This window comes from Microtus oregoni, unplaced genomic scaffold (genome assembly GCF_018167655.1).
Source record: "Microtus oregoni isolate MIOR12 unplaced genomic scaffold, Mior012 000027F_ref0000203, whole genome shotgun sequence".
Lineage (NCBI taxonomy): Eukaryota > Metazoa > Chordata > Mammalia > Rodentia > Cricetidae > Microtus > Microtus oregoni.
The window spans coordinates 18947987-18968736 of NW_024543086.1; the positions used below are offsets into that span (position 1 = coordinate 18947987).

The following is a 20750-nucleotide window of genomic DNA, read 5'->3' on the forward strand; positions in this document are numbered from 1 at the left end:
CGGCGCTGCGCGGATTCTTCCCGAGCTCCTCATAGGCATCAGATCCAGAAACTAATATTTTTCCTAGTTCCACGCGAGTTCTGGGACTCGAACTCACGGCTACCCTCGGCTGGCACTGAACGGGACGCGTGGTCCCTGTGCCGTGGCGAATCAGCGGCGCGCGTGAGTGAGCACGCGGCCGTCACTCTGAAGCCTGGGGGCCGGAGGAACCCTGTGGGAGTGGTTGGTCCGGTTGAGTCTGCACTGGTGACGGCCCTGCGGGATGGCCAGCTTCCGTGCTAGCCCAGGACCTCGTGTTTAGAAGGCTGGGTGATCACCTGGAGCTGCAGACGCTGGGGTTTGCTGCTGCCTGGTGAGCCACTCATTCACCCAAATACCAGCGAGCTTGACAGAGGAGACAGCCCCCGGGGTACGGGTACTGTTCCTAACGGGCACAAGCCCTGTCAGACCACCCGGAAAGCGGGGAACCCGAAGGCAGGGACCGCGTGAGGCGCCAGGGAGCGCAAAAGAGGGCTGGTGGCATTTCTTGGATTTGGAGCCAAGCCTCCTCTATCCTTAGCCGAGTCCTTCGTGGGTGCTACGGGGAGAAATTCTGAGATTCTCACCCTGCTTTTCTGGGTCCCTCAGCCCTGCCTTGCAAGATGGACCCAGCACTGTCTGCTGTCCGACTCACCGTACAAGAAGCCATTCACACCCTTTCATCCTCAGAGGATGTGGGCCACATCCTCTCCACCTTGGGGACCCTGAAGCGGTACCTGGGTGGAACCGAGGATCCAACTCTCCCTGAGAAGGAAGAGTTTACCACCATCCACTTCTCAGCCGTTCTCAGATGTCTGGTCAGCAAGCTGAGTCCAGGTTGGCTAGAGCTATCCCCCGATGGCCAGCTGGAGCGGCTTTGGGAGAGCTTCTTCCTGGACGGCCCCCCAGACCAAGCCTTCCTGGTGCTGATGGAGGCCATCGAGAGCACTGCTGGGTGAGCAGCTTGTGAGCAACAGGGCGCCTAAGTTCTGAGAAGGGACCTAATGCTTTAGAACTGAGTGTAGCTGTGCTCAGCTCTGAAAGGGGAAGGACCCCTGCATCTTAGCCTAGCCTCACTCCCTCTTGTTGGAGGCTGGCAGGAAGAGCAGGGTCCACATTGCAGATAGCAGGAGCAAATCAGCGACTCAGAGGGTCTCCATCACCCCCAGCTGGCACCAGAAAGGGAGCTGGTCACTCGGCTGGTCACTCGCTGTCCTCTTCTGGACCTACCCTTTTTAAATTTTTATCTGTCTGCCTGTCTGTCTATCTATCTAGTTTTTCCAAGACAGTATTTCTCTGCATCTTTGGAGCCTGCCCTGGAAACTAGCTCTTGTAGACCAGGCTGGTCTCGAACTCGCAGAGATCCACCTGCCTCTGCCTCCCGAGTGCTGGGATTAAAGGTATGCGCCACCACCGCCCGGCCCTACCCTTTATTTTATAGCACTCTCAGGACCATCACAGGACATTTTGGGTTTTTATTTATTTTTATCTAGTTTTTTGAGACAGGGTTTCTTTGTGTAGCCCTGACTGTCCTTCCTAGAACTTGCTCTGTAGACCCAGCTGGCCTTAAACTCACAGAGATCCACCTGTCTCTGCCTCCCAAGTGCTGGGATTAAAGACGTGTGCCACCGCCAGCCAACAATTTCCGGGTTTTAAATGGCTAGCTTTCATGTTGCTGCCATGGACCCCTAGTCCTGGGCTCTACATCCAGTCTAGTGGATCCCTGGGAGGATGCAGTGGCTTTGAGAAGCTGGGTTTTTAGAATCTGCTGTGGTGGGGACTGGAGAGGTGGCTCCGAGGTTAAGAATGCTGGTTGCTTTTCCAGAGAACTTGGGCTGAGTTATCAGCACCCACAAAGGCTGCTCACAAACGTCTGTAACTCAGTTCCAGGGGATCTGAAGCCCTCTCCCCCACAGGCAATGCACACATCTAGTATACAGACATACCTGCAGGAAAAAACACCTACTCACGAAATAAAGTCTCAAAGCAACCACTTCTGTGATCCAAGCAAGCACAGTGCCGAGAGAAGGAAGAAACGATGGTGTCTGTCCAGGGCTCAGGGGGACAGCCTACTAGTAACTGGCTATTTAGCAGTGGAATTAAGTATTTTCTTCAGCTGATGAGTTCAAACGTAAATGCTTATGAAGTCTTATGAAGTTGTTGGGACTAATTTTTTGTTTTGTTTTTTTGGTCTTTTTGAGATAAGGTCTCTCTTATGCAGCTCTGGCTGTCCTGGAATTTTTTTTTTTTTTTTTTTTTTTGGTTTTTCAAGACAGGGTTTCTCTGTGGTTTTGGAGCCTGTCCTGGAACTAGCTCTTGTAGACCAGGCTGGTCTCGAACTCACAGAGATCCGCCTGCCTCTGCCTCCCAAGTGCTGGGATTAAAGGCGTGCGCCACCACCGCCCGGCTCTGTCCTGGAACTTTTAGACCAGACTTGAACTCTCAGAGATTCTCGTCTCTCTGCCTCCAGAGTGCAGGAATGAAAGGCATGCATGCCCAGCCTCTTGTTTCTTGAGATGGGGGTCTCACCTACCAGGAGCTTGCCAATTAGAGTAGGCTGTCTCTGTGTCCCCGGAGCTTGGACTCCAAGCACTTGTCACCTCACCTATTTTTCTTCTTTGGTGGGGGGCATCGGAGGAGTTGAGACAGGGTCTCACTTTGTAGTTCTGACTGTCGCTTGAACTCACTATGTAGACCAGGTTGGCTCTTAACTCACAGAGATTCTCCCACTTCCTCTTGTATGCCGGCATTAAAGGTGTGTGCCTCTATGCTGGCCTCAGCTGGCTTTTTTATGTGGGTTTGGGGATCAAACTTAGTTTCTCAGGCTTTCAGGGCCGTCTCCCTGAGTCTGGGACTGATTCTTGCGGGGACGCTAGGCTAGAGGAGACCGGGGCTCCACCCTACACTCTTGCTTCTCTTTAGCCCCAGCTTCCGTCTGATGAAGATGGCTCGGCTGCTGGAGATGTTTCTGAGCAAGGGCAGACTGGCGGCTCTCATGGAGGAGCAGTGTCGCCCGCAGACAAAGCCCAGCTTCTTCCTAGTCCAGGAGACGCTGCTCAGCAAGGTGGTGGGTTTGCCTGACCACCTGGGCAACTGTCTCCAGCAGGACAACCTGACTCCGTTCTTCCCCCAGAACTACTTCCCTCTGCTTGGCCAGGAGGTTCTGCAAGCACTAAAGGCAGTTGTGAGCTTTCTCCAAGGTGAGCACCCTGCCCCAGCATCTCTCCAGGCCTTTATTTTCTCCCTCCCCTTGAAGTAAGACTCTGAAAGCCTGTGGGGCCTTAAGAGTTGGGGTGGGACTGTCAGGTAGCTTAGATGCCGTCCTGGTTCAGACAGGTTCACCACCTGATGGAGTTCCATCTCTCTTTTGGCTTTTGATTTTGGAGAGTTGGGTATGACCCTGGGTTCCTTTAGTTCTTAGTTGGATTGAGACCTACTTTTCCTACCCAGTCACTTGTATGTCCTAGAAGCTGCCCTTCCTTCTTTGCTGAGGTCCACTTTCTTGCTTACTTGAGTCTGATGTCTGTGTCTTCACTGGTGGTGGCTTTGAGTGCCCACTGTGTATTGGCTGCTCTTGGATCTGAGGGCATATGCTTTTACATGTTTATGTGGCACTACGGGGACTGCCCGTCACTCACAGATCTCTAGGGACCACCCTGTGGGTCTCCATAGTTAGCTCTGCCTTCTCTGGGACATTCCAACTGGCTTTCCTGGGTATATACCTCGAGAGAGAGTATTGGGGAAGAGCCATTGTGATTCCTGGTTAGTGGATGTTAGATACAGGCCATGACTGACTGACTTGAACCTTGGCCTCTTCCTTTTTGTGCTCACCATGGTGCACACTCCAGTCTGAGCCATACCTCAGCTTAACTGCAGCTACTCTGACTGCAGTCTTTCAGCCTGCTCCTAGCTGAGTTTCCACTTTGGTTTGCTTCCATGGGCTCAACCCAGCACCCTGACAGCTCCTGTGTTCCTTACCCATGTGACTCCAGAGGAAGCTGGGCCGCTAGAGCTTTGGCATGGTTTCTACCTGGCCCAAGCCTCTGTTGTCCCTAGATTTTTCCAGCAACCAATTTCTGGTCTTTTTTGTTTCATCTTGGTTTGATTTGGATTCCGTCCTTGCAAGTTCTTAAGTGTTTGTCCTTAGGTAACGGTGTGTCTGGGTCCATGTCTGTTTTCTGGAAGGTGCTATCGTCTCAGCTCTACTAATGGGAGGCTGCCACCCCATCTCCTCCTTGTTCTTGACTTTCTCATGCCTCCTTCTTCGCCAAGGAGGGAGACCTTGTGGGCAGTGGCCACTGAGGTGTCTTTAGCCTCCCCAGAGCCCCGTTCTGCTTCTGTAGTTGGCTCCTAATCCAGAACCCCTCTGGTGCCTCTTCAGTGATGTAGGCAGAGTCCTTTTGCTGGTTGAGATGATGTGTGTGATACTTTTAAAGCATATTACTACTAGATTTTCAAGCTAAAGACAGCTCTATTTAGGTTTTCTCCCGTGTTAGATATGCACATTCACCCCAAATAGCTGGAGTTTCCATGGCTGACCTGGCAGCTAAGCATAAGGTCTGTATACTTAGTCAGATGTCCTTAATTTTATCCTGCTGACCTCTTTTACCGTCAGATCTTGCTTTGCATTCCAGGTGGCCTAGACTGCTCTGTCTCCTTCGTGTCTCGAGTCTTGGGGAAGGCCTGCATCCAAGGGAGAAAAAGTGAGTGGTCCCCGATACCCTGCTCACCCTTTGGAGGGTGAGAATCATGTACAGATGTACACTGTATGTTTCCATACAGTGACATGTAAGTTGACCCTTGACCTCAGTGGGGTTCCCTCACTTGGGTGTTGCCCATGCCTGTGAGCTTATGGAGCTGTGGACATTGGGCACCCTTGTTGCCCCCTGGCTGAGGGTGACTCCTGAAGCTTAGGGCCTCTTTGTCCCCGCAGAAGAGATTCTGGGCGTACTGGTGCCCCAACTGACAATGCTCACCCAAGAGAGCTGTCTGTGGCAGCGGGTGTGCTGGCGGCTGGTGGAGCAAGTACCTGACCGGGCAGTGGAGGCTGTACTGACAGGGCTTGTAGAGGCTGCTCCCAGGTAAGCAGCCAGGTCCTCTCCAAGCCAGTGTTTCTCAGGATGTCAGGGTAGACGCCACCATTGCTGCCATTCCCTGTGCTGCTCTCCTGGGTGCAATACTAGAGTCCATGCCCTATACAGTTTGGGTGGTCCATCCTGTCTCAGCATTGCATTTTCAGACTGGCCATTGGTTGTGAGCCCAGTCCCCATCTTGTGCCTGCTGTCCTTCCTTCACTGGGCTCCCATTGCTCATTCTTTGTTGTGGGTACTCTGACCCCTGTGATGTTCACTGAGCTGTGTTAGTGTCTACTCATCTTCGTGTGTGTGGAGTGACTCTCTGGGTTGTTGGTGGGAGCAGGCCTGCTGGGCTGGCTGAATGCTCTGAGCGCAGTGCTAGCTCACCTGGCTCCCAGCATCCCTCTCTGCACAGAGCAGCACTCAGCGCTGGCTTTGCATTCTTTGGTTGTAGGTGTTCACCGATGTCCCTTGCTTGTTCATGGTGGGGTCCCGGTGTGCTTGTAATAGCTTCCCCATAAACTCTGGGCTCTGTCCTGGGAGATCCACGGGGCCGTCATCAGAGCACCACCTAGAGTTCTGTGGGTTCCTTGTTTGTTTTGTTTCAAGTTGACCTCACACGTGATGTGTGGTTGAAGATGGACTCGAACTCTTGACCTCTCTGTCTCACCACCCAGGTGTTGGAATTACGGGCATGCACTATGAATGCCAGCTCCACTTTAGTTTCTGAATCTTGTTTGTCCATTGGACTGTCTTCTGTGTATCTATTTCCTGTGCTAAAGCCATATGTCAGTTTACATAGGTTTGGTTTCTCAAATTTTTAGGGGTCCCCTCCTTCTTTCCAAGCCTTTGTGTCTCTTTGAATTTTTTTAAAAATTTAAAATTTTCATGTGTGTGCATGCTAGTGCATGTGCAGATATGTGTGCACAACCATATGAAAACCAGGGGTCAACCTCAGGTGTCGGTCCTCAAGAGCTGTCTATCTCATTTTTGACACAGATTTTTCTCACTGAACCTGGACTCACTGAGTCCCAGGGACCCTTTCTGGTTCTGTATATATAGGTATGTGCCATCATGCCTGGCTTTTTCTAGTGGTTCTGGGGATTAACTCGGGGCCTCATGCTGTCTAGCAGGCACTTCACCTATGGAACCATATTCACAGCCCTGGCCTTTATGACTTTATGTGGAATTGTTTTCCTTTCTTTAAATCAGAATCTCACTATGTATTCCTGGCTGGCCTGAACTTGCTATGTAGACCAGGCTGGCCTCAAGTCAGAGATCTGCCTACCTCTGCCTAACAAGTTCTGGGATTGTGTGTGCTACCATGCAGGCCTTTGTGTGGGATTTGATATAACAACCGGGGCTGGTGAGCTGACTCAGCAGGTACAGTCACTTGCTATCAAGGCTGAGTTTCATCCCCAAGTTCCACATGGTGGAAGGAGATAACCAGTTCTTCCAAGTTGTTTTCCTGACTTCCATGGTATGCATGATAAGACATGCACATGCACACAGACATAGACAGACACACACACAGATACACATGCACAGAGACACACACAGATGCACAGACAGACACAGACAAACACAGACATATACATACACAGACACACACACAGATATACACATACTGAAACATACACAAACATGGATGCACACACATGCACTCACACACACAAATACATGTAATAAAAAGAAGTAATGAGTGTGGAGGAACCCTGCTGTTCTGTCTGTGTGGCTGAGGCAGATGGCCATAATCTTCCTTTCTGAAGGAAGTAGTCCGGCTTGGGGTTCTGCAAATTGTTGTTATGGGCCAAGTCAGGCTGGTGGGTTTTTGTAAATAAAGTTTTATTAGGTAAATTTCTATGCCCATTCATTGACACATTCGTCTAGGGCTCTTTTCAGCCACTCCTAGAGTTGACTGCTTTGGAGAGTAAACCTGTTTAAAAGTATACTTCTGGCCCTTAGCAGCAAAGGTGTGCTACCCTGCCCTAAAGAAGCATTCATCCCTGGCCTTGGCAGAGCAGGGAAGGACCCCCATTTTGGGTTGGTCCTGTCGGCTCTGATGTGGGGTCTAGGCTTTCCATGGGTGTTCGCATTCATTCTGGGAAGAGGAAAGATTAAGGACCAATTCAGGTCATGGAAGGGCTCAGCCAAACTCTGGAGCGAGCAGGTGGCTGGACACAGGGCACCATACTGTTTGCTTTTCCTTATCCTTCCCTTTGAAGCCACTTCCCACATCTGCCCCACAGGCCTGAAGTCTTGTCCCGGCTGCTGGGGAACCTGGTGGTAAAGAACAAGAAAGCGCAGTTTGTGATGACCCGGAAACTTCTGTTCCTGCAGTACCAGCACACGGTGAGAAACCAGGCAGGGTGGGGCCTGCAGGCCTTCCAAGTCACAGGAAGATTGCTACTAAATGTGGAGTAAGGGGAACTGAGTGCATGACACACTCCTTTAATCTCAGCACTCCAGAGGTGGAGGCACTTGAATCTCTGAGTTCAAAGCCAGTCTGGTCTACATAGTGAGATCTTGACTAAAACAAGTAAAAGAAAAAGAAAAAATAGGAGTAAGGGGGGCTAGGCATATTGAGAGGTGGAGACAGAATATCAGGAGGTCATCTCCAGTTACACAGAAAGTTCGAGCCCAGCCTGCCCCTGTCTCAATGACCCTAAAAAAGAAGAAAAGGAGTGTGCTCAGCAGGCATGGCGCTGTATTCTGTCTACCCTCAGCACCACGGGAAATCAAAACGATATAAGTGTGGTTGGACAGCAGTTACCTAGGAGATGTCAGCAAAACGGTAGACCCCTCCAGCCATTTCTGAGCTCTGCAGCATCCCAGGAACCAAGTGAACATGTCACATATCTCTAGATCCCCGTACTACCTGGATGGTGCCCCTACCATCTCCATTCTGTGCATCAGGGCTCATCCGTGACTGCTGCTGTCCATGTGCCTTGGAGCGCTGACTCGGAGCTGGCCATAGGTCAGAGCAGGGGAGGACGAGGAGTGGGACACATCTAGAGTGGAAAACAGCAGAGGTCGAGCAATGGTGGCGCCCACTATATCCTCTTGCTCACCTTCTCATTCAGTGTTTCTTTGTAAGCTGGGCTCTACCTTGGGTACTGAGCATCCACTCTGGACAGAAGAGCCCCTTCACTCCTCATCCTAAGTTCATTACAGGAAAGGGAGCAGATGCTGCCCACGCAGGACAGTTAATACACAGGGTGACACAGCGAGTGCTGGCACCAGGGGGCAGTCAAGCAGGAGGATGGCTTGGAGCAGGTCTGGCTCTGAGGATTTGTCTGGGTGGGCTGGAGGCCTCTGAGAACGGGAATACCCACCAGTGAGCTAGCTGATTGGCTGTCCAGACTGGCCTGAGCTGGCAGTGGGTGAGAGAGAAAGAGGATGGATGGTAAGGCCAGGCTGGTTGGGTGGGAGTCTGAGCAGAGATGAGCTAGTCGGACTGTCTGGCTCCTGTGCAGAGGAGCCAGAGGGAAACTGAAGTGTCTCTCACCCACTCATGTAGTGGAGCTCGGAGAGGAGCCCTGGAGAGTTCTCCCAGCAACATGAGTGGGCAGCTGGGCACAACAGCAGTGTACACAAGAAGGGATGGAGGCACCTAACACTTGAGCCATCCTCCAAGGGGGCAGGTGGACGGTGCAGTTCTAGGTGAACAGGCAGAGATATTCCCCCGGACTTCTGGTGAATGAACACCCAAGCTGTCTATTCCTGAATCCAATGCTCTGTTCTAAAGTCAGACCATAAACCAGTCAGTGGGATGATGCAAGGGCCAGAGAAAACTTCATGCAGTCACTCTTGCATGACAAGGCTGTGGACTTAGAAATAGGAAAGAAATGAAAGAAAGAAAGAAAGAAAGAAAGAGGAAAGAAAGAGTTGTGAAAAGAGGGGTAACTGATGGGGCTAGAAGAGTTGCTTTTGACATACAAGCAAGAGGACCTGAGTTTAAGCCCAGCTGTCTTAGCTACTTTTCTATTGCTATGATAAGACACCATGACCAAAGCAACTTATAAAAGAAGTGTTTATTTGGGCTTATGGTTTCAGAGGGTTAATTAGTCCATGTTGGCAGAGCTAAGGCGTGGTGGCCGGAACAGCTGAGAGCTTACACCGTGATCTGAAAGTAGGAGGCAGAGAAAGGGAGAGGAATGAGGAATATTGGGAATGGAGATGGAGGGGTTTTGTTTGTTTGTTTGTTGTTGTTGTTGTTTTGAGACAGGGTTTCCCTGTGTAGACTTGGCTGTCCTGGAACTCACTTTGTCACTGTGTAGACCAGGCTGGTCTCGAACTCATAGATATTCCATGGAACCTAACACTCTTCTGGACTCTGTAATGTACACACACACACACACACACACACACACACACACACACACACTGTAAGATGAGACAGACTCCAGGTCTTAGTAAAAGAAGCAGCCCAGACAGCTGCAGTGGGACACAGGATGCTGTTGTGCATCTGGGCTGAGAGGCCAGCATTGAAGGTCTCCTCTACCATGAGAGCCAGAAAGTCTGCATTTGACAAATAACTCATTGAATTTTAAAAGTTTGGTTGAAATGAAAAGTAGAACAATTACCAGCTGAAACTGGCGGTGTTGTGGCGGTAAGCCTGGGAGGGAAGCTTGCTCTCTGGTTTTGTGGGAGGCTGGAGTTTGGCAGCTCCGTTCATCCTATTCCTCTTCTTCAGCTTCGAAGGCCCTGTAGGGCAGGCAGGGAGCAGTCCCTGCCTGGTAGACAGGACCCACTTTTGTTGTAGACACCCATGCTGCAGAGCCTGCTGGGGTACCTGGCTTTAGACAGTCAGCGGCGGCCACTCCTCATACAGGTAAGTACCACTTGACCCACTAAGCCTGTGGTGGTCTTGGGAGAAAGACAATAGAGAGAGTATCTTCTAACGGGAAGGCTGGGGTCCAGCTTCATTTATGCTTGAACCCCTTAGGAGAGTGTTTACTCTGACCTGAGACTTGGGTGGCTGTGGGTAGGGTAGCTGCTGCCTGGCCAGGCTGAGGCTCTGCTGGTTGCCAGGTGCTTCAGGAGCTGCTAGAGACATGGGGCAACAGCAGTGCTGTCCGTCACGCACCCCTGGAGCAGCAGCACTACATCAGTAAGGCCATCCTGGTCTGCCTGGCACACCTCGGGGCGTCGGAGCTGCAGGACATCTGGGATGGTAAGCGGGCCGTGGCGTGGGCACACCCCACCCCTGACACTGAGGAGCCCTTCAGGACTCTCATGTCTGCTGCTTTAAGAGTTGCTGGCCAGCATGATGGCAGGTGTGAAGTGCCGTCTCGACAGCAGCCTGCCCCCTGTGCGTCGCTTGGGCATGATTGTGGCCGAGGTCATCAGCTCCAGGATCCATCCTGAGGGGCCTCAGCTGAAATTCCAAGTGAGCAGGCTATCTTATCTATGTCCTCCAGGTAACGGGGCTCCGGGGCTCCTTTGCTGATAGACCTGCTCCTCAAGTTCCTCGCTCTTCGGGGGTCTAGGATCGAGGAGTATCCTGTGGTGGAGGGCCAGGGCTCAGTGTGCAGAGCACTCTGGCTCCCGTGGGTGGTGGCAGAAGTGGGTCTGTATGTGGTCAGGACCAAGTCTGTGAGAGCGTATTCCCCAAAATGTATTCCCCGATTGGTTAGACGGGTGAAGGAACCATTGCCTGGATTTGGTCTGCTGGCCCTGGGTGCACTGAACCCTGTGGACAGTAGGGCTGCTCTGGGCTGGGAGTGCATAGGGGGCGTATTCTCTACTGACCACTGATTGGCATGGGCACTACCAGGTTGGACAGTACAGGCCTTGACTGTGTTGGGCGCCACGTGGCTTAACTGTGAGTCTATAGATGTAGCCTCTGCTGAGCCCTGTCAGCAGTCAAGGGTCTCCAAATCCTGAAGGAGGGAGAGGCTCCTAGGCTCAGCACATCAGGCACTGTGCTTAGCTTGAGGTGGGCATCAGAAGCTGCTTTAGAAAAGGTGAATGGCTATCTGAGGCCAGGCTGCTAACCGAGATGGAGTGGCATGTGACTGAGGGCTGGCTGTGACTGACTGTGGCTGAGGCGGCATCCACGGCCATGGGCCTCACTGACTCCAGTGTATCTGCAACAGTATGAAGATGACGAGATGAGCCGGGAGATGCTGGCCTTGGCCACACCCCGACCTGCGGGCGCCTGCTCCTCGGAGACAGGGTGAGGGTCTCCATGTTCCCGGTCCCCATCCTGAGTCCTTCCGACAGAAGTTAGAGGAGACATGGGCAGATGATAGAAACCTTTCTGGGCTATGTGGTGTGCTAGGCTAACCTGGGTGACCCTTGCTGTTTCTTGTTTCCTAGAGGTCCATCCCTGGCTCCAGTTGCCATGGAGACCCCTGTAGAGACACCTGAAAAGACAGTGGCCAGTGATGTGCCTCCAGCTCAGCCGCAGGGCTCTGACTCAGAGCTCGACAGGTAGGGCAGGGTTCCTTGGCCTCTGTGGTCTAGGGGTTGGCTGAGGTGGCCCTCTGGTCATGTGTGGAGGAGGCTGATCATATGCAAGGTGTTCCTTGCATAGGTGCTGGTTTCCTAGTTCACTCCCCACTTGCTCGTCTGAGGCAGTGCCATCTGCTCTTCCACATGCCCATCTCCTACAGGTCTCGGGCTCTTGGGAGGGAATTTTAGTATCTCCAGGGTCTTACCCTTGAGGAGTCAAAAATAAAGAGGCACCTGAATCCTCACTGGGGATGGACAGATTCTATCTGTTTTTCTTATTACAGCGATGATGAGTTCATTCCCTATGATATGTCAGGGGACAAAGAGCTGAAGAGCAGCAAGGAACCCCTGTATATCCGAGACTGTGTGGAAGGTGGGTTTTACTGTGCTTACCCCACCAATACCTGGCCCTGGCCCCACTTCACCTTGTCCTAGAGCTACCTGTCTGGCCTCACTGTGACACTCTGGGCACACTGGAGTGAGGGTCAGTGCTGGGACTTAATCAAGCTTTGTCTGGGTTCTGTGCAGCCTTGACCACATCTGAGGACGTGGAGCGCTGGGAGGGAGCCCTAATGGTGCTTGAGGGCCTGGTTTACAGGAGCCCTGAGGCCACTCGGGAGGTGAGCAGTAAGAGGATGTGGCTGGGTAAGTGGGGGCAGGGGTGGGGAGTGGGAGTGAGGGTGGGGAGTCCTGAAGTGGCAGGGGCAGGTCTGCTTGTAGCATCTGTATCCTAGATCTGTCTGTCCCCCCTCCCTCCCCCCCAACCAGACCGGGTTTCTCTGTAGATTTGGAGCCTGTTCTGGAACTAGCTCTTGTAGACCAGGCTGGCCTCGAACTCACAGAGATCTGCCTCCCGAGTGCTGGGATTAAAGGTGTGCGCCACCACTGCCCAGCATTTTTTTTTTGTTGTTGTTGTTATTTGTTTTTTTAGTTTTTTGAGATAGGGTTTCTCTGTGTAACAACAGTCTTGGCTGTCCTGGAACTTGCTTTGTAGACCAGGCTGACCTTGAACTCACTGAGATCCAACCTGCCTCTGCCTCCCAAGTGCTGGGATTAAAGGTGTGTGTCACCACCACCTGGCTGTATCCTAGATCTTAGAGGGTGGCACTGGATTGTTAATTGGGCATATGGGGCTGAAGGCATCCTGATTCCTGGCCCTGTGCAGGTGAGCGTGGAGCTGGCCAAGGTGCTACTGCACCTGGAAGAGAAGACCTGCTTGGCAGACTTTGAACAACTGCGGCAGAGAGCTCTGGTGGCTGTCACAGTCACAGACCCAGAGCAGGTAAGTCCTAGCATGACCCTAGTCAAACCAGGAGCATCAGAAATTGCCCTGGTGGCCCCATTCTGTGCCCAGGTTGGGCCCTTGGGTAATCTTGGAGCCTGAGCATAGTGGCTTCTCCTTTACCTACTTAGGTAGCCAAGTATCTGACCTCACAGTTCTATGGCCTGAACTATAGCCTGCGGCAGCGCATGGACATCCTGGATGTAAGTGACTTAGACCCCTCCCTGTCCCTGTCAGGCCCAGGTTGCCTTAAGTTGGGAGGTTGACCTATAGGGACTGTGGACAAAGGTCACCCCAAGCTTCCTTGGTGGGATGTGGTGTGGGAAGTCCTTCTGCCTATTTGTTGCTTTCATTGGTTAATGAATAAATCTGTTTTGGCCAGTGGCTTAGCAGAATAGGGCAAGGTGGGAATTCCAAGCAGATAGAGAAGAGAGTAGGCAGAGTCAGGAAGAAGCCATGTAGCCTCTGCCAGAGACAGACTCGCAGGAACCTTACCAGTAAGCCACACCCACGTGGTGATACACGGATTAATAGAATGGGTTAATTTAAGATATAAGAGTAAGACAGAAATACACTGAAGCTATTGGCCAAACAATATTGCAACTAATATAGTTTCTGTGTGATTATTTCGTGGTCTGGGCAGCCGGGAACGAACAAGCGGCCTTCCCCAACAGGGATGTGAGAGGCACTTTTGCCTGCTGACCACAGGTTCACCAGTATGGGGCTGAGAGCTGGCGACAGTATTTTCTTTTGTTTGTGTGGCTTTAAAAGAGTTTTTATTTATTAGTGTGTGTGTGTGTGTGTGTGTGTGTGTGTGTGCACCTACCTTCTGAATCATCTTGTTGGCCGTTTCTGTGTTTTGTCTTTGTGTTCATGTGTATATGCATGTGTCTGAGTATTGAATACTGTATGCAGTGCCTGTGGAGGACAGAAGAGGGCGCTGGCTTCCTTGGAGTTGGAGTCACAGGTGGTTGAGAGCCACCCAGCACTGGTGCTGGGGATTGAACTCTAGTCCTCTACAAAAGCACCAGGCACTCTTGACCACTAACTCTTACCATCCTTGTTTATGTATTTTGGATAACAATTATATTGGTATGTTTTTATACAACATGAAATTTTTCATTACCAGAGAAACCAACCCTGTATGGTTGAGTGTGATCCTTCTGTAAACAAGTTCTTGTACCTGCTAAGCACAGACAGCCCTTAAAAATCTTGTGTAAGCCGGGCGGTGGTGGCGCATGCCTTTAATCCCAGCACTCGGGAGGCAGAGGCAGGCGGATCTCTGTGAGTTCGAGACCAGCCTGGTCTATAAAGAGCTAGTTCCAGGACAGGCTCCAAAACCACAGAGAAACCCTGTCTCGAAAAACCAAAAAAAAAAAAAAAAAAAAAAATCTTGTGTAAAAGGACTGCGTGTGGCAAGGCTGTTGAGTAGTAAACTATCTAGAATCGTGTATTCTCAGAGATAGTGCCGAGAGGTGGTTGCCAGGGCCCAGGGCCCAAGGGATTGGTGTTTCAGGAGACAGAAAGCTCTGGAGTGAATGATAGTGAGAGTTCCCAGGGGTGATCCCGTGCTCAGGGCAACTGAACTCAAGGGTCTCACCCTTTAGCTCTGGCTGGCCTGGAACTCAGAGATCCACCTGCCTCTGTTTCCTGAGTGCTGGGATTAAAGGTGTACCATAACACCTGGCAGCCTCTGAACTCTTAAAGAGTGGGTGCCATCAAGGTTGAGGAGATGGCTCAGTCCATAAAGTGCTTGCTGAACAAATACTGGCGTTCATAGGGTGGCAGAGAAAGGAGAATCCGTATAGCTCACTGGCCAGCAGCTGAGATGGGGAACTCCAGGCTCAGTGAGGGACTCAGCCTCAAGATTAAGGTGGAGAACAACCAGACATGACACACAGTACCAACCTCTGACTGCGTGTGCACATAGACATGCATCTGAATCCATATGTATTCACAAGAATACATAAAGTGGTAAAATTTATCTACTTATCAACAGTAAATAAGACAGGAAACAGCATTTTTGTGGTCCTGGGATCGTGCATGCTAGACAAACTATCATCTCTGAACTGTACCCTCAGCCTTCTGCAGTTTCTTTTCCTTCCTCTTTTTTTTTTATTTTTTGAGAGAGGGTCTCACTGTATAGTCCTAGTTGGCCTTGAACTCACAGATCAACCTGTCTCTTTCTCCCAAGTGCTAGAATTAAACGCATGCACAACTACACCATTGTCTTTTAAGAAAAAAAAAATTGCCAGGCGGTGATGGTGCATGCCTTTAATCCCAGCATTTGGGAGGCAGAGGCAGGCAGATCTCGGTGACTTTGAAGCCAGCCTGGTCTACAAAGTGAGTTCCAGGACAGTCAGGATTGTTTCATAGAGAAACCCTGTGTATGTATGTGTGCTTGTGTGCATATATGTGACCATGTGCATACAGGAGCCCATGGAGGTCGGAAGAGTTACAAGCTGTTACTTGGGTGCTGGGAACAGAACCTGGGTCTTCTGCAAGAGCAATAAGGACTCTTAGCAGCTGAGCCATCTCTCTGGCTCCCAGGTTTTCTTTTTGCCTTTTATTTTGAAGCAGGGAATTCCTAAGTTGCCTAGGCTGGCTTTGAACTTTGATCTTTCTGTTTTAGCTTCCTGAGTAGCTAGGATAATAGACGGTGTGTCCATGGGCCTGGCAAAAAATTCATGTTTCTAATCCAGCTCTGCTGTATCACCTCGTTCCAGAACATCGCCATTACCCTGTGTGGTCGCAGTAGCATCCACTTTCCAACCCTCTCTCTACCGTTCTGTTCTGTCTGGATTTCCCTGTTCTAAGTCCTTCGCATAAGCAGAACAGGCAGCTGTGCGGCCTTTGACAGGCTTCCTTTGCTGCATACGGTGCTGCTGAGTCTTCCACATGTGGCAAGCGCAGGCTTCATTTTATTCCCTTTCTCTATTCCTCTTTCCGTGAAGCTGAGTTCCTTGGGGAAGGGAGCAAGGTAGGGGTGAAATTTGGTGAGTTTGAGAAAAAGTACAGTACATTGGTCCAGCCATTCATTGTGAGGGAGCACTCATCTCACCTCCTGCCCCCGCGCGAAGCTCAGATCATGAGTACTTAGGATGGGGACCCAGTTCCTTTAACAGGGCTGCAGAGCTTTGTGAGTACTTGGCTGCTACTCCATTTTTAGAAGACCATCCTTTCCCAGAGCCACATACTGTCCTGAGTTGTTTTAAACATTTTAGTTTTTATTTTATGTATGTGGATGTTTTGTTTGCACGTATGTTAGTGCACCATATATGTGCAGTGTCTGTGGAAACCAGAAAAGATGTGTGGGTGTTGGAAACCAAATCTGAGTCCTCAGCAAGGACAGTGAGTACCCTGAACCTCTCTGCCATCCACTTCTCTCTCCTCTAGGTTCTTGTTCTGGCTGCCCAGGCACTGTCTCGGCCACGGAGCCTCCAGAGGCTTTCCCAGCATGGTCCCCCTGTTTCTGGCACCTCGTGTTCACCAGCACTAGCTATTTCTCAGCCTGGCAATGCTGTGGCTCCCAGCTGGCAGCTGGTTGTGGAGGAGCGGATCAAAAGCAAGACCCGGAGGTTCTCGAAGGTCAGCAGGACGCTGTTCAGGTCCTTGTCGGCATGGGGCTTTTGTTTTGTGGGCAGCAGCATGAACAGTTGGATTCCTCTAGGTGTTGTCTGACTGAAGGGAACCCCGTCACAGGCAGGGTCAGCGCAGTGTTGAGTTAGAGCAAGAGTTTATCTATAAACTGAGGCACATCAGACCAGCACGATTTTAAAACGGGGAAGTAGAAAGAGCTCAGGAGTACGGCTCAGAAACAAAAAAAGTGACTGTGGTGATGTCTGGAGATGGTTGGGCTCAGCTCAGGGCTGGAGACCAGGCTATTTAGCTTGTCACAATGTCCAGGTCTTCCTGTAGTGAGTATAGCTCTGAGTAGTTGATGTGTGGCTTGGGACTCTGCTGTCAGACCACAGTGGCCTGAGACAGACTCAGCCCTTTCCACGGGGCCATAAAACCCAGGGAGGTCAGGGCAAGCCTGAGTAGCTGCGCGGCTGCACCAGGGGAGTAGCCTTGCGCCTTGACCCATGCTGTGTTTGGAAGGGCTGTATGTCTGCACCAGGGGAGTAGCCTTGCGCCTTGACCATGCTGTTTTTGGCAGGGCTGTCCGCGGAGGGAGCTATCAGGTGGCCCCAATGAATTCAACTCTGTGGCTGGTTACTTCTTCTTCCCCCTCCTTCAGCACTTTGACAGGTGAGTTTTCTGGAACTTTAGAAACACCTCTGTGGACAGCGATTGTGGCACAACAGGGCATGAATGTGGGCTCGGCTTCTTTTATGAGCTTGACTTAAACGCTTTGAGACATTGAGGAGGCCCCTTTGCTATTCAGTTCTGTGCTGAGGGCACAGTCATCACCAGCTCTCTGCGTTGACCCTGAACTTACGAAGGTGCTGCTGTCAGTACTGCCTGGCCTGCACAGCCTGTGAGGTTTAGGTGACAGCACATGACCCTGAACTTACGAAGGTGCTGCTGTCAGTACTGCCTGGCCTGCACAGCCTGTGAGGTTTGGGTGACAGCACAGACTGTGACCTTGACTCGGGGCCTGGTTTGTGCCTGGCGGCATACAGTATGCTGAAACATTTGAAAATGCCTTCACCTTGTGGCTGTCCTCTGCCACACTGGTCCCTGGTGTGAAGGTGGGAGGAAGGCCATGTGAGCCTTCAAGGGTTTGGCCTTCATGGGTTTGGGTTTCTGTTGGTAGCTCTCTTTCTGGGCTCTTCTCAGCCAGCCATTAGGTGCTGGGGCTGCCCCATCCACTCTGCTCTATGTTGTAGGCCTCTGGTGACCTTCGACCTCTTAGGAGATGATCAGTTGGTACTTGGAAGACTGGCCCACACCTTAGCATCCCTGATGTACCTGGCTGTTAACACCACAGTGAGTTGGGAAAAGGGAGCTGAAAGCCCTGCCACATAGTCCATAGCAGGTGGCTGCGGGATAATCACCAGTGTCCACAGAACAGGACCCGAGCTCTTTGTAGCGTGTTCATCTCCCACCTGTGAGCAGTGCAGGACCCTGCACCCTCAGAATGCATCCTCCCCGCTTTGGCCCTGGGGGCATGTGTGTGCAAAGCTCCACCAGGCATTGCACGCACCCCTCCTGTCAGGTGTCAGGCCAGCGCTGACACAGTGGGATCCTACCTTTGGTCCAAGTGTGGGAAACGCCTCACCAGCCACCCCTCTGCTGATTTCAGGTGGCCGTGCCCATGGGTAAGGCCCTGCTGGGGTTCGTGTGGACCCTTCGCTTCCACGTGGACACGTGAGTGGCCCATGGGGCTAAGGGAAGCACAGGGTCTGGTCTCCAAGGCAGCATGCCTAAAGTTTCCTAATGAGAAGTGGCTAATCAGGCCTGGGAGTCTCAGACAGGGCTGGAGTGATGGGGTACATGAGGGCGGGCCTTCCCATAGGCTGGCAGGAGTGACTGGTACATGAACGGGCCTTCCCATAGGCTAGGTAGAGTGACTGGTACATGAGGGCAGGCCTTCCCATAGGCTAGCTGGAGTGACTGGGTACATGTGGGCGGGCCTTCCCACTGGGTACATGAGGGCGGGCCTTCCCATAGGCTGGTTGGGTACATGAGGGTGGGCCTTCCCATAGGCTAGCTGCAGCGACTGGTACATGTGGGCGGGCCTTCCCATAGGCTAGCTGCAGTGACTGGCACATGTGGGCGGGCCTTCCCATAGGCTAGCTGCAGTGACTAGTACATGAGGGCAGGCCTTCCCATAGGCTGGCTGGGTACATGTGGGCGGGCTTTCCCATAGGCTGATTGGGTACATGTGGGCGGGCCTTCCCATAGGCTGGCTGGAGGCGGCTCCATTCACAGAGTCTTCTCTCACCTTTCCCCGCCCTCTTGATTGGTAGTTACGTGCGCCGGGGCTTGCTGTCTGCTGTTTCCTCTGTTCTCCTCAGTTTACCTACAGAGCGGCTATTGGGGGACCTGCCAGATGAGCTGCTAGAAGCCAGATCATGGTTGGCAGGTGAGTGTCTGGACTGGAAAATGTCACTGGTGTGAGTCTGTGTGGGTGTGTCCTGTGTTAGCTTTGAGAAGTGCTGACGTGAGTGTGGGGATCAAGGAGGCGATCTTGATCCTGTTCCCTTGGGGACTATCACAAGATCCCAACAGAGACAACTCAGATGGGACTCTGTTCCTTCAGAAGGCTCTCAGATCCAAAGTTAGACATAATAGTGCAAGCCTTTAAACCCCAGCACTTGAGATACAGAGGCAGGTGGAGCACTCTAAGTTCAGGGCTAGCCTGGTCTACACTCTGAGTATTAGGCCAGCCTTACTGAGACCTGTTTCTTTAAAAAGATTTTAGCCAGGTGATGGTGGTGCACACCTTTAATGCCAGCATTCGGGAGGCCGAGGCAGGTGAATCTCTGTGAATTAGAGGCCAGCCTGGTCTACAGAGTGAGTTCCAGGATAGGGACCAAAGCTACACAGAAACCCTGTCTCAACCCCCCCCCCCAAAAAAAACAAAAACTAACCAACAAAACTAACTTCCCCTCCCAAAAAAAACAAAACAAAAGAAAACAAGATTTTCAGTCCAGCCTGATTGTGTGGAAGCAGGGAGCGCGACGGGAGCTCCACCCAGATCTGCTCGGCAGTATTTGCCACCCTTTGTCTCTCACCTCTAAATATTGTTTTAAGAAGTCAGCTGCAGCCGGGCAGTGGTGGCACACACCTTTGATCCCAGCAGAAGGGAGACAGAGGCAGGCGGATCTCTGTTGAGTTCGAGGCCAGCCTGGTCTACAGAGTGAGTTCCAGGACAGCCAGGGCTACACAGAGAAACCCTGACTTGAGTTAAAAAGAAGTCAGCTGTAGACTCTGACTCTTCAGCCCGGACCCTTTGACAGGCTCCCTGGACCCACTGGAAAGAGCATCCAGCTTCCCATGAGCCTTTGCAACTGGCCATGATAGTGTCAAACTGTGGCTTCCATGGAACTGCTGGCCAGGCAGGGTCCTACTGCTTTGTTGTTTCCCATGGCTACTCACAGAAGGTTCCACTGTCAGCCATCCTGGGCAAGGGCAGGGTCTCCTCAGGCTCATGTGCTGGAGCTCCCCAGGTTGACTTGTCTGATGTTTTATCCCAGGTTAGTGCTTGGGCTGCTCAGCTCTGGACCTGGCCTACTGATCTTCCCGGTCCCCTGCCTGGGGGAGCTCAAGGGCTTCGCTGGGAGAAGACTCGCTGGCCCACCATGTCACTCACATCTTCTTCCCTCCTTCCTCCTTTGGCAGATGTGGCTGAGAAGGATGTGGACGAGGACTGCAGGGAGCTGGCAGTGAGGGCTCTGCTGCTTCTGGAGAGACTCAGAGATAAGCTCCTGTCCATTTCCTCTCCACAGCCCTGAGGACCCCCTCAGCTACCTCCACTGGAAGAAGGGAAGGCCTGAGGGGCGAGTCCACACGCGAGCTGTCTGTGGCAGCGGGGTCTGGAGGGGCCCATTGGTCCTAGTGTGACCCTGCCATTACTTATGCCCTGGCAAGGCTGAGCGTTCAGCTAAAGATACCAGGCCTGTGCCGTGGGACTCAACAGCTTTAGACTGACTGGAATTTGGACTGGGGTGGGTTGGGAGTGCAAGAGGTGCCTCCTCCTGAGAGCAGAACTTTGGGCTCTGTGGCCACGGCCTCAAGAGTGAAGATAAGAGACAGCTGTTCAGCTTCTAGTATACTCCGAAGGGGATGCTACAACAGCAGACCAGGGGTAGCTGCTGGGTCCCCAGGGCTTCTAACAATGTTCTGTTAGAATAAACGGCCACAGATGTCACATAGTCTGCTTTTATGGTTCTCACTGGCAAAGACTTAGTTCCTACATGGGTCCTCCTAAGGGGCAGCAAGGACCTTGTCCAGGCATTTAAGAGAAC

The 20750-nt window shown here is 51.9% G+C and overlaps 1 protein-coding gene across 1 annotated transcript; it reads left to right on the forward strand.

Annotated features, from left to right (window-relative positions):
- Telo2 (telomere maintenance 2) lies at positions 1-20685 on the forward strand. Its single transcript, XM_041675954.1, has 21 exons — positions 1-352; positions 628-973; positions 2941-3218; positions 4653-4721; positions 4952-5099; positions 7343-7445; positions 9859-9927; positions 10128-10269; positions 10349-10485; positions 11195-11274; positions 11418-11531; positions 11837-11925; positions 12081-12172; positions 12718-12834; positions 12966-13037; positions 16231-16422; positions 16994-17085; positions 17667-17766; positions 18083-18147; positions 18750-18865; positions 20125-20685. Exons 2-21 carry the CDS (start codon positions 642-644, stop codon positions 20235-20237), a joined length of 2520 nt encoding a protein of 839 aa, XP_041531888.1. The 5' UTR covers positions 1-352; positions 628-641; the 3' UTR covers positions 20238-20685.
- The last annotated feature ends 65 nt before the right edge of the window (positions 20686-20750 follow it).

Excerpts from the sequence above, each read along its gene's own strand:
- Telo2 (XM_041675954.1), top strand. The coding sequence starts at position 642 with ATGGACCCAGCACTGTCTGCTGTCCGACTCACCGTACAAGAAGCCATT. Across the intron at positions 10,270-10,348 it reads GCTGCAGGACATCTGGGATG|AGTTGCTGGCCAGCATGATG; the intron begins GTAAGCGGGCCG and ends TGCTGCTTTAAG. Across the intron at positions 12,835-12,965 it reads CAGTCACAGACCCAGAGCAG|GTAGCCAAGTATCTGACCTC; the intron begins GTAAGTCCTAGC and ends TTACCTACTTAG.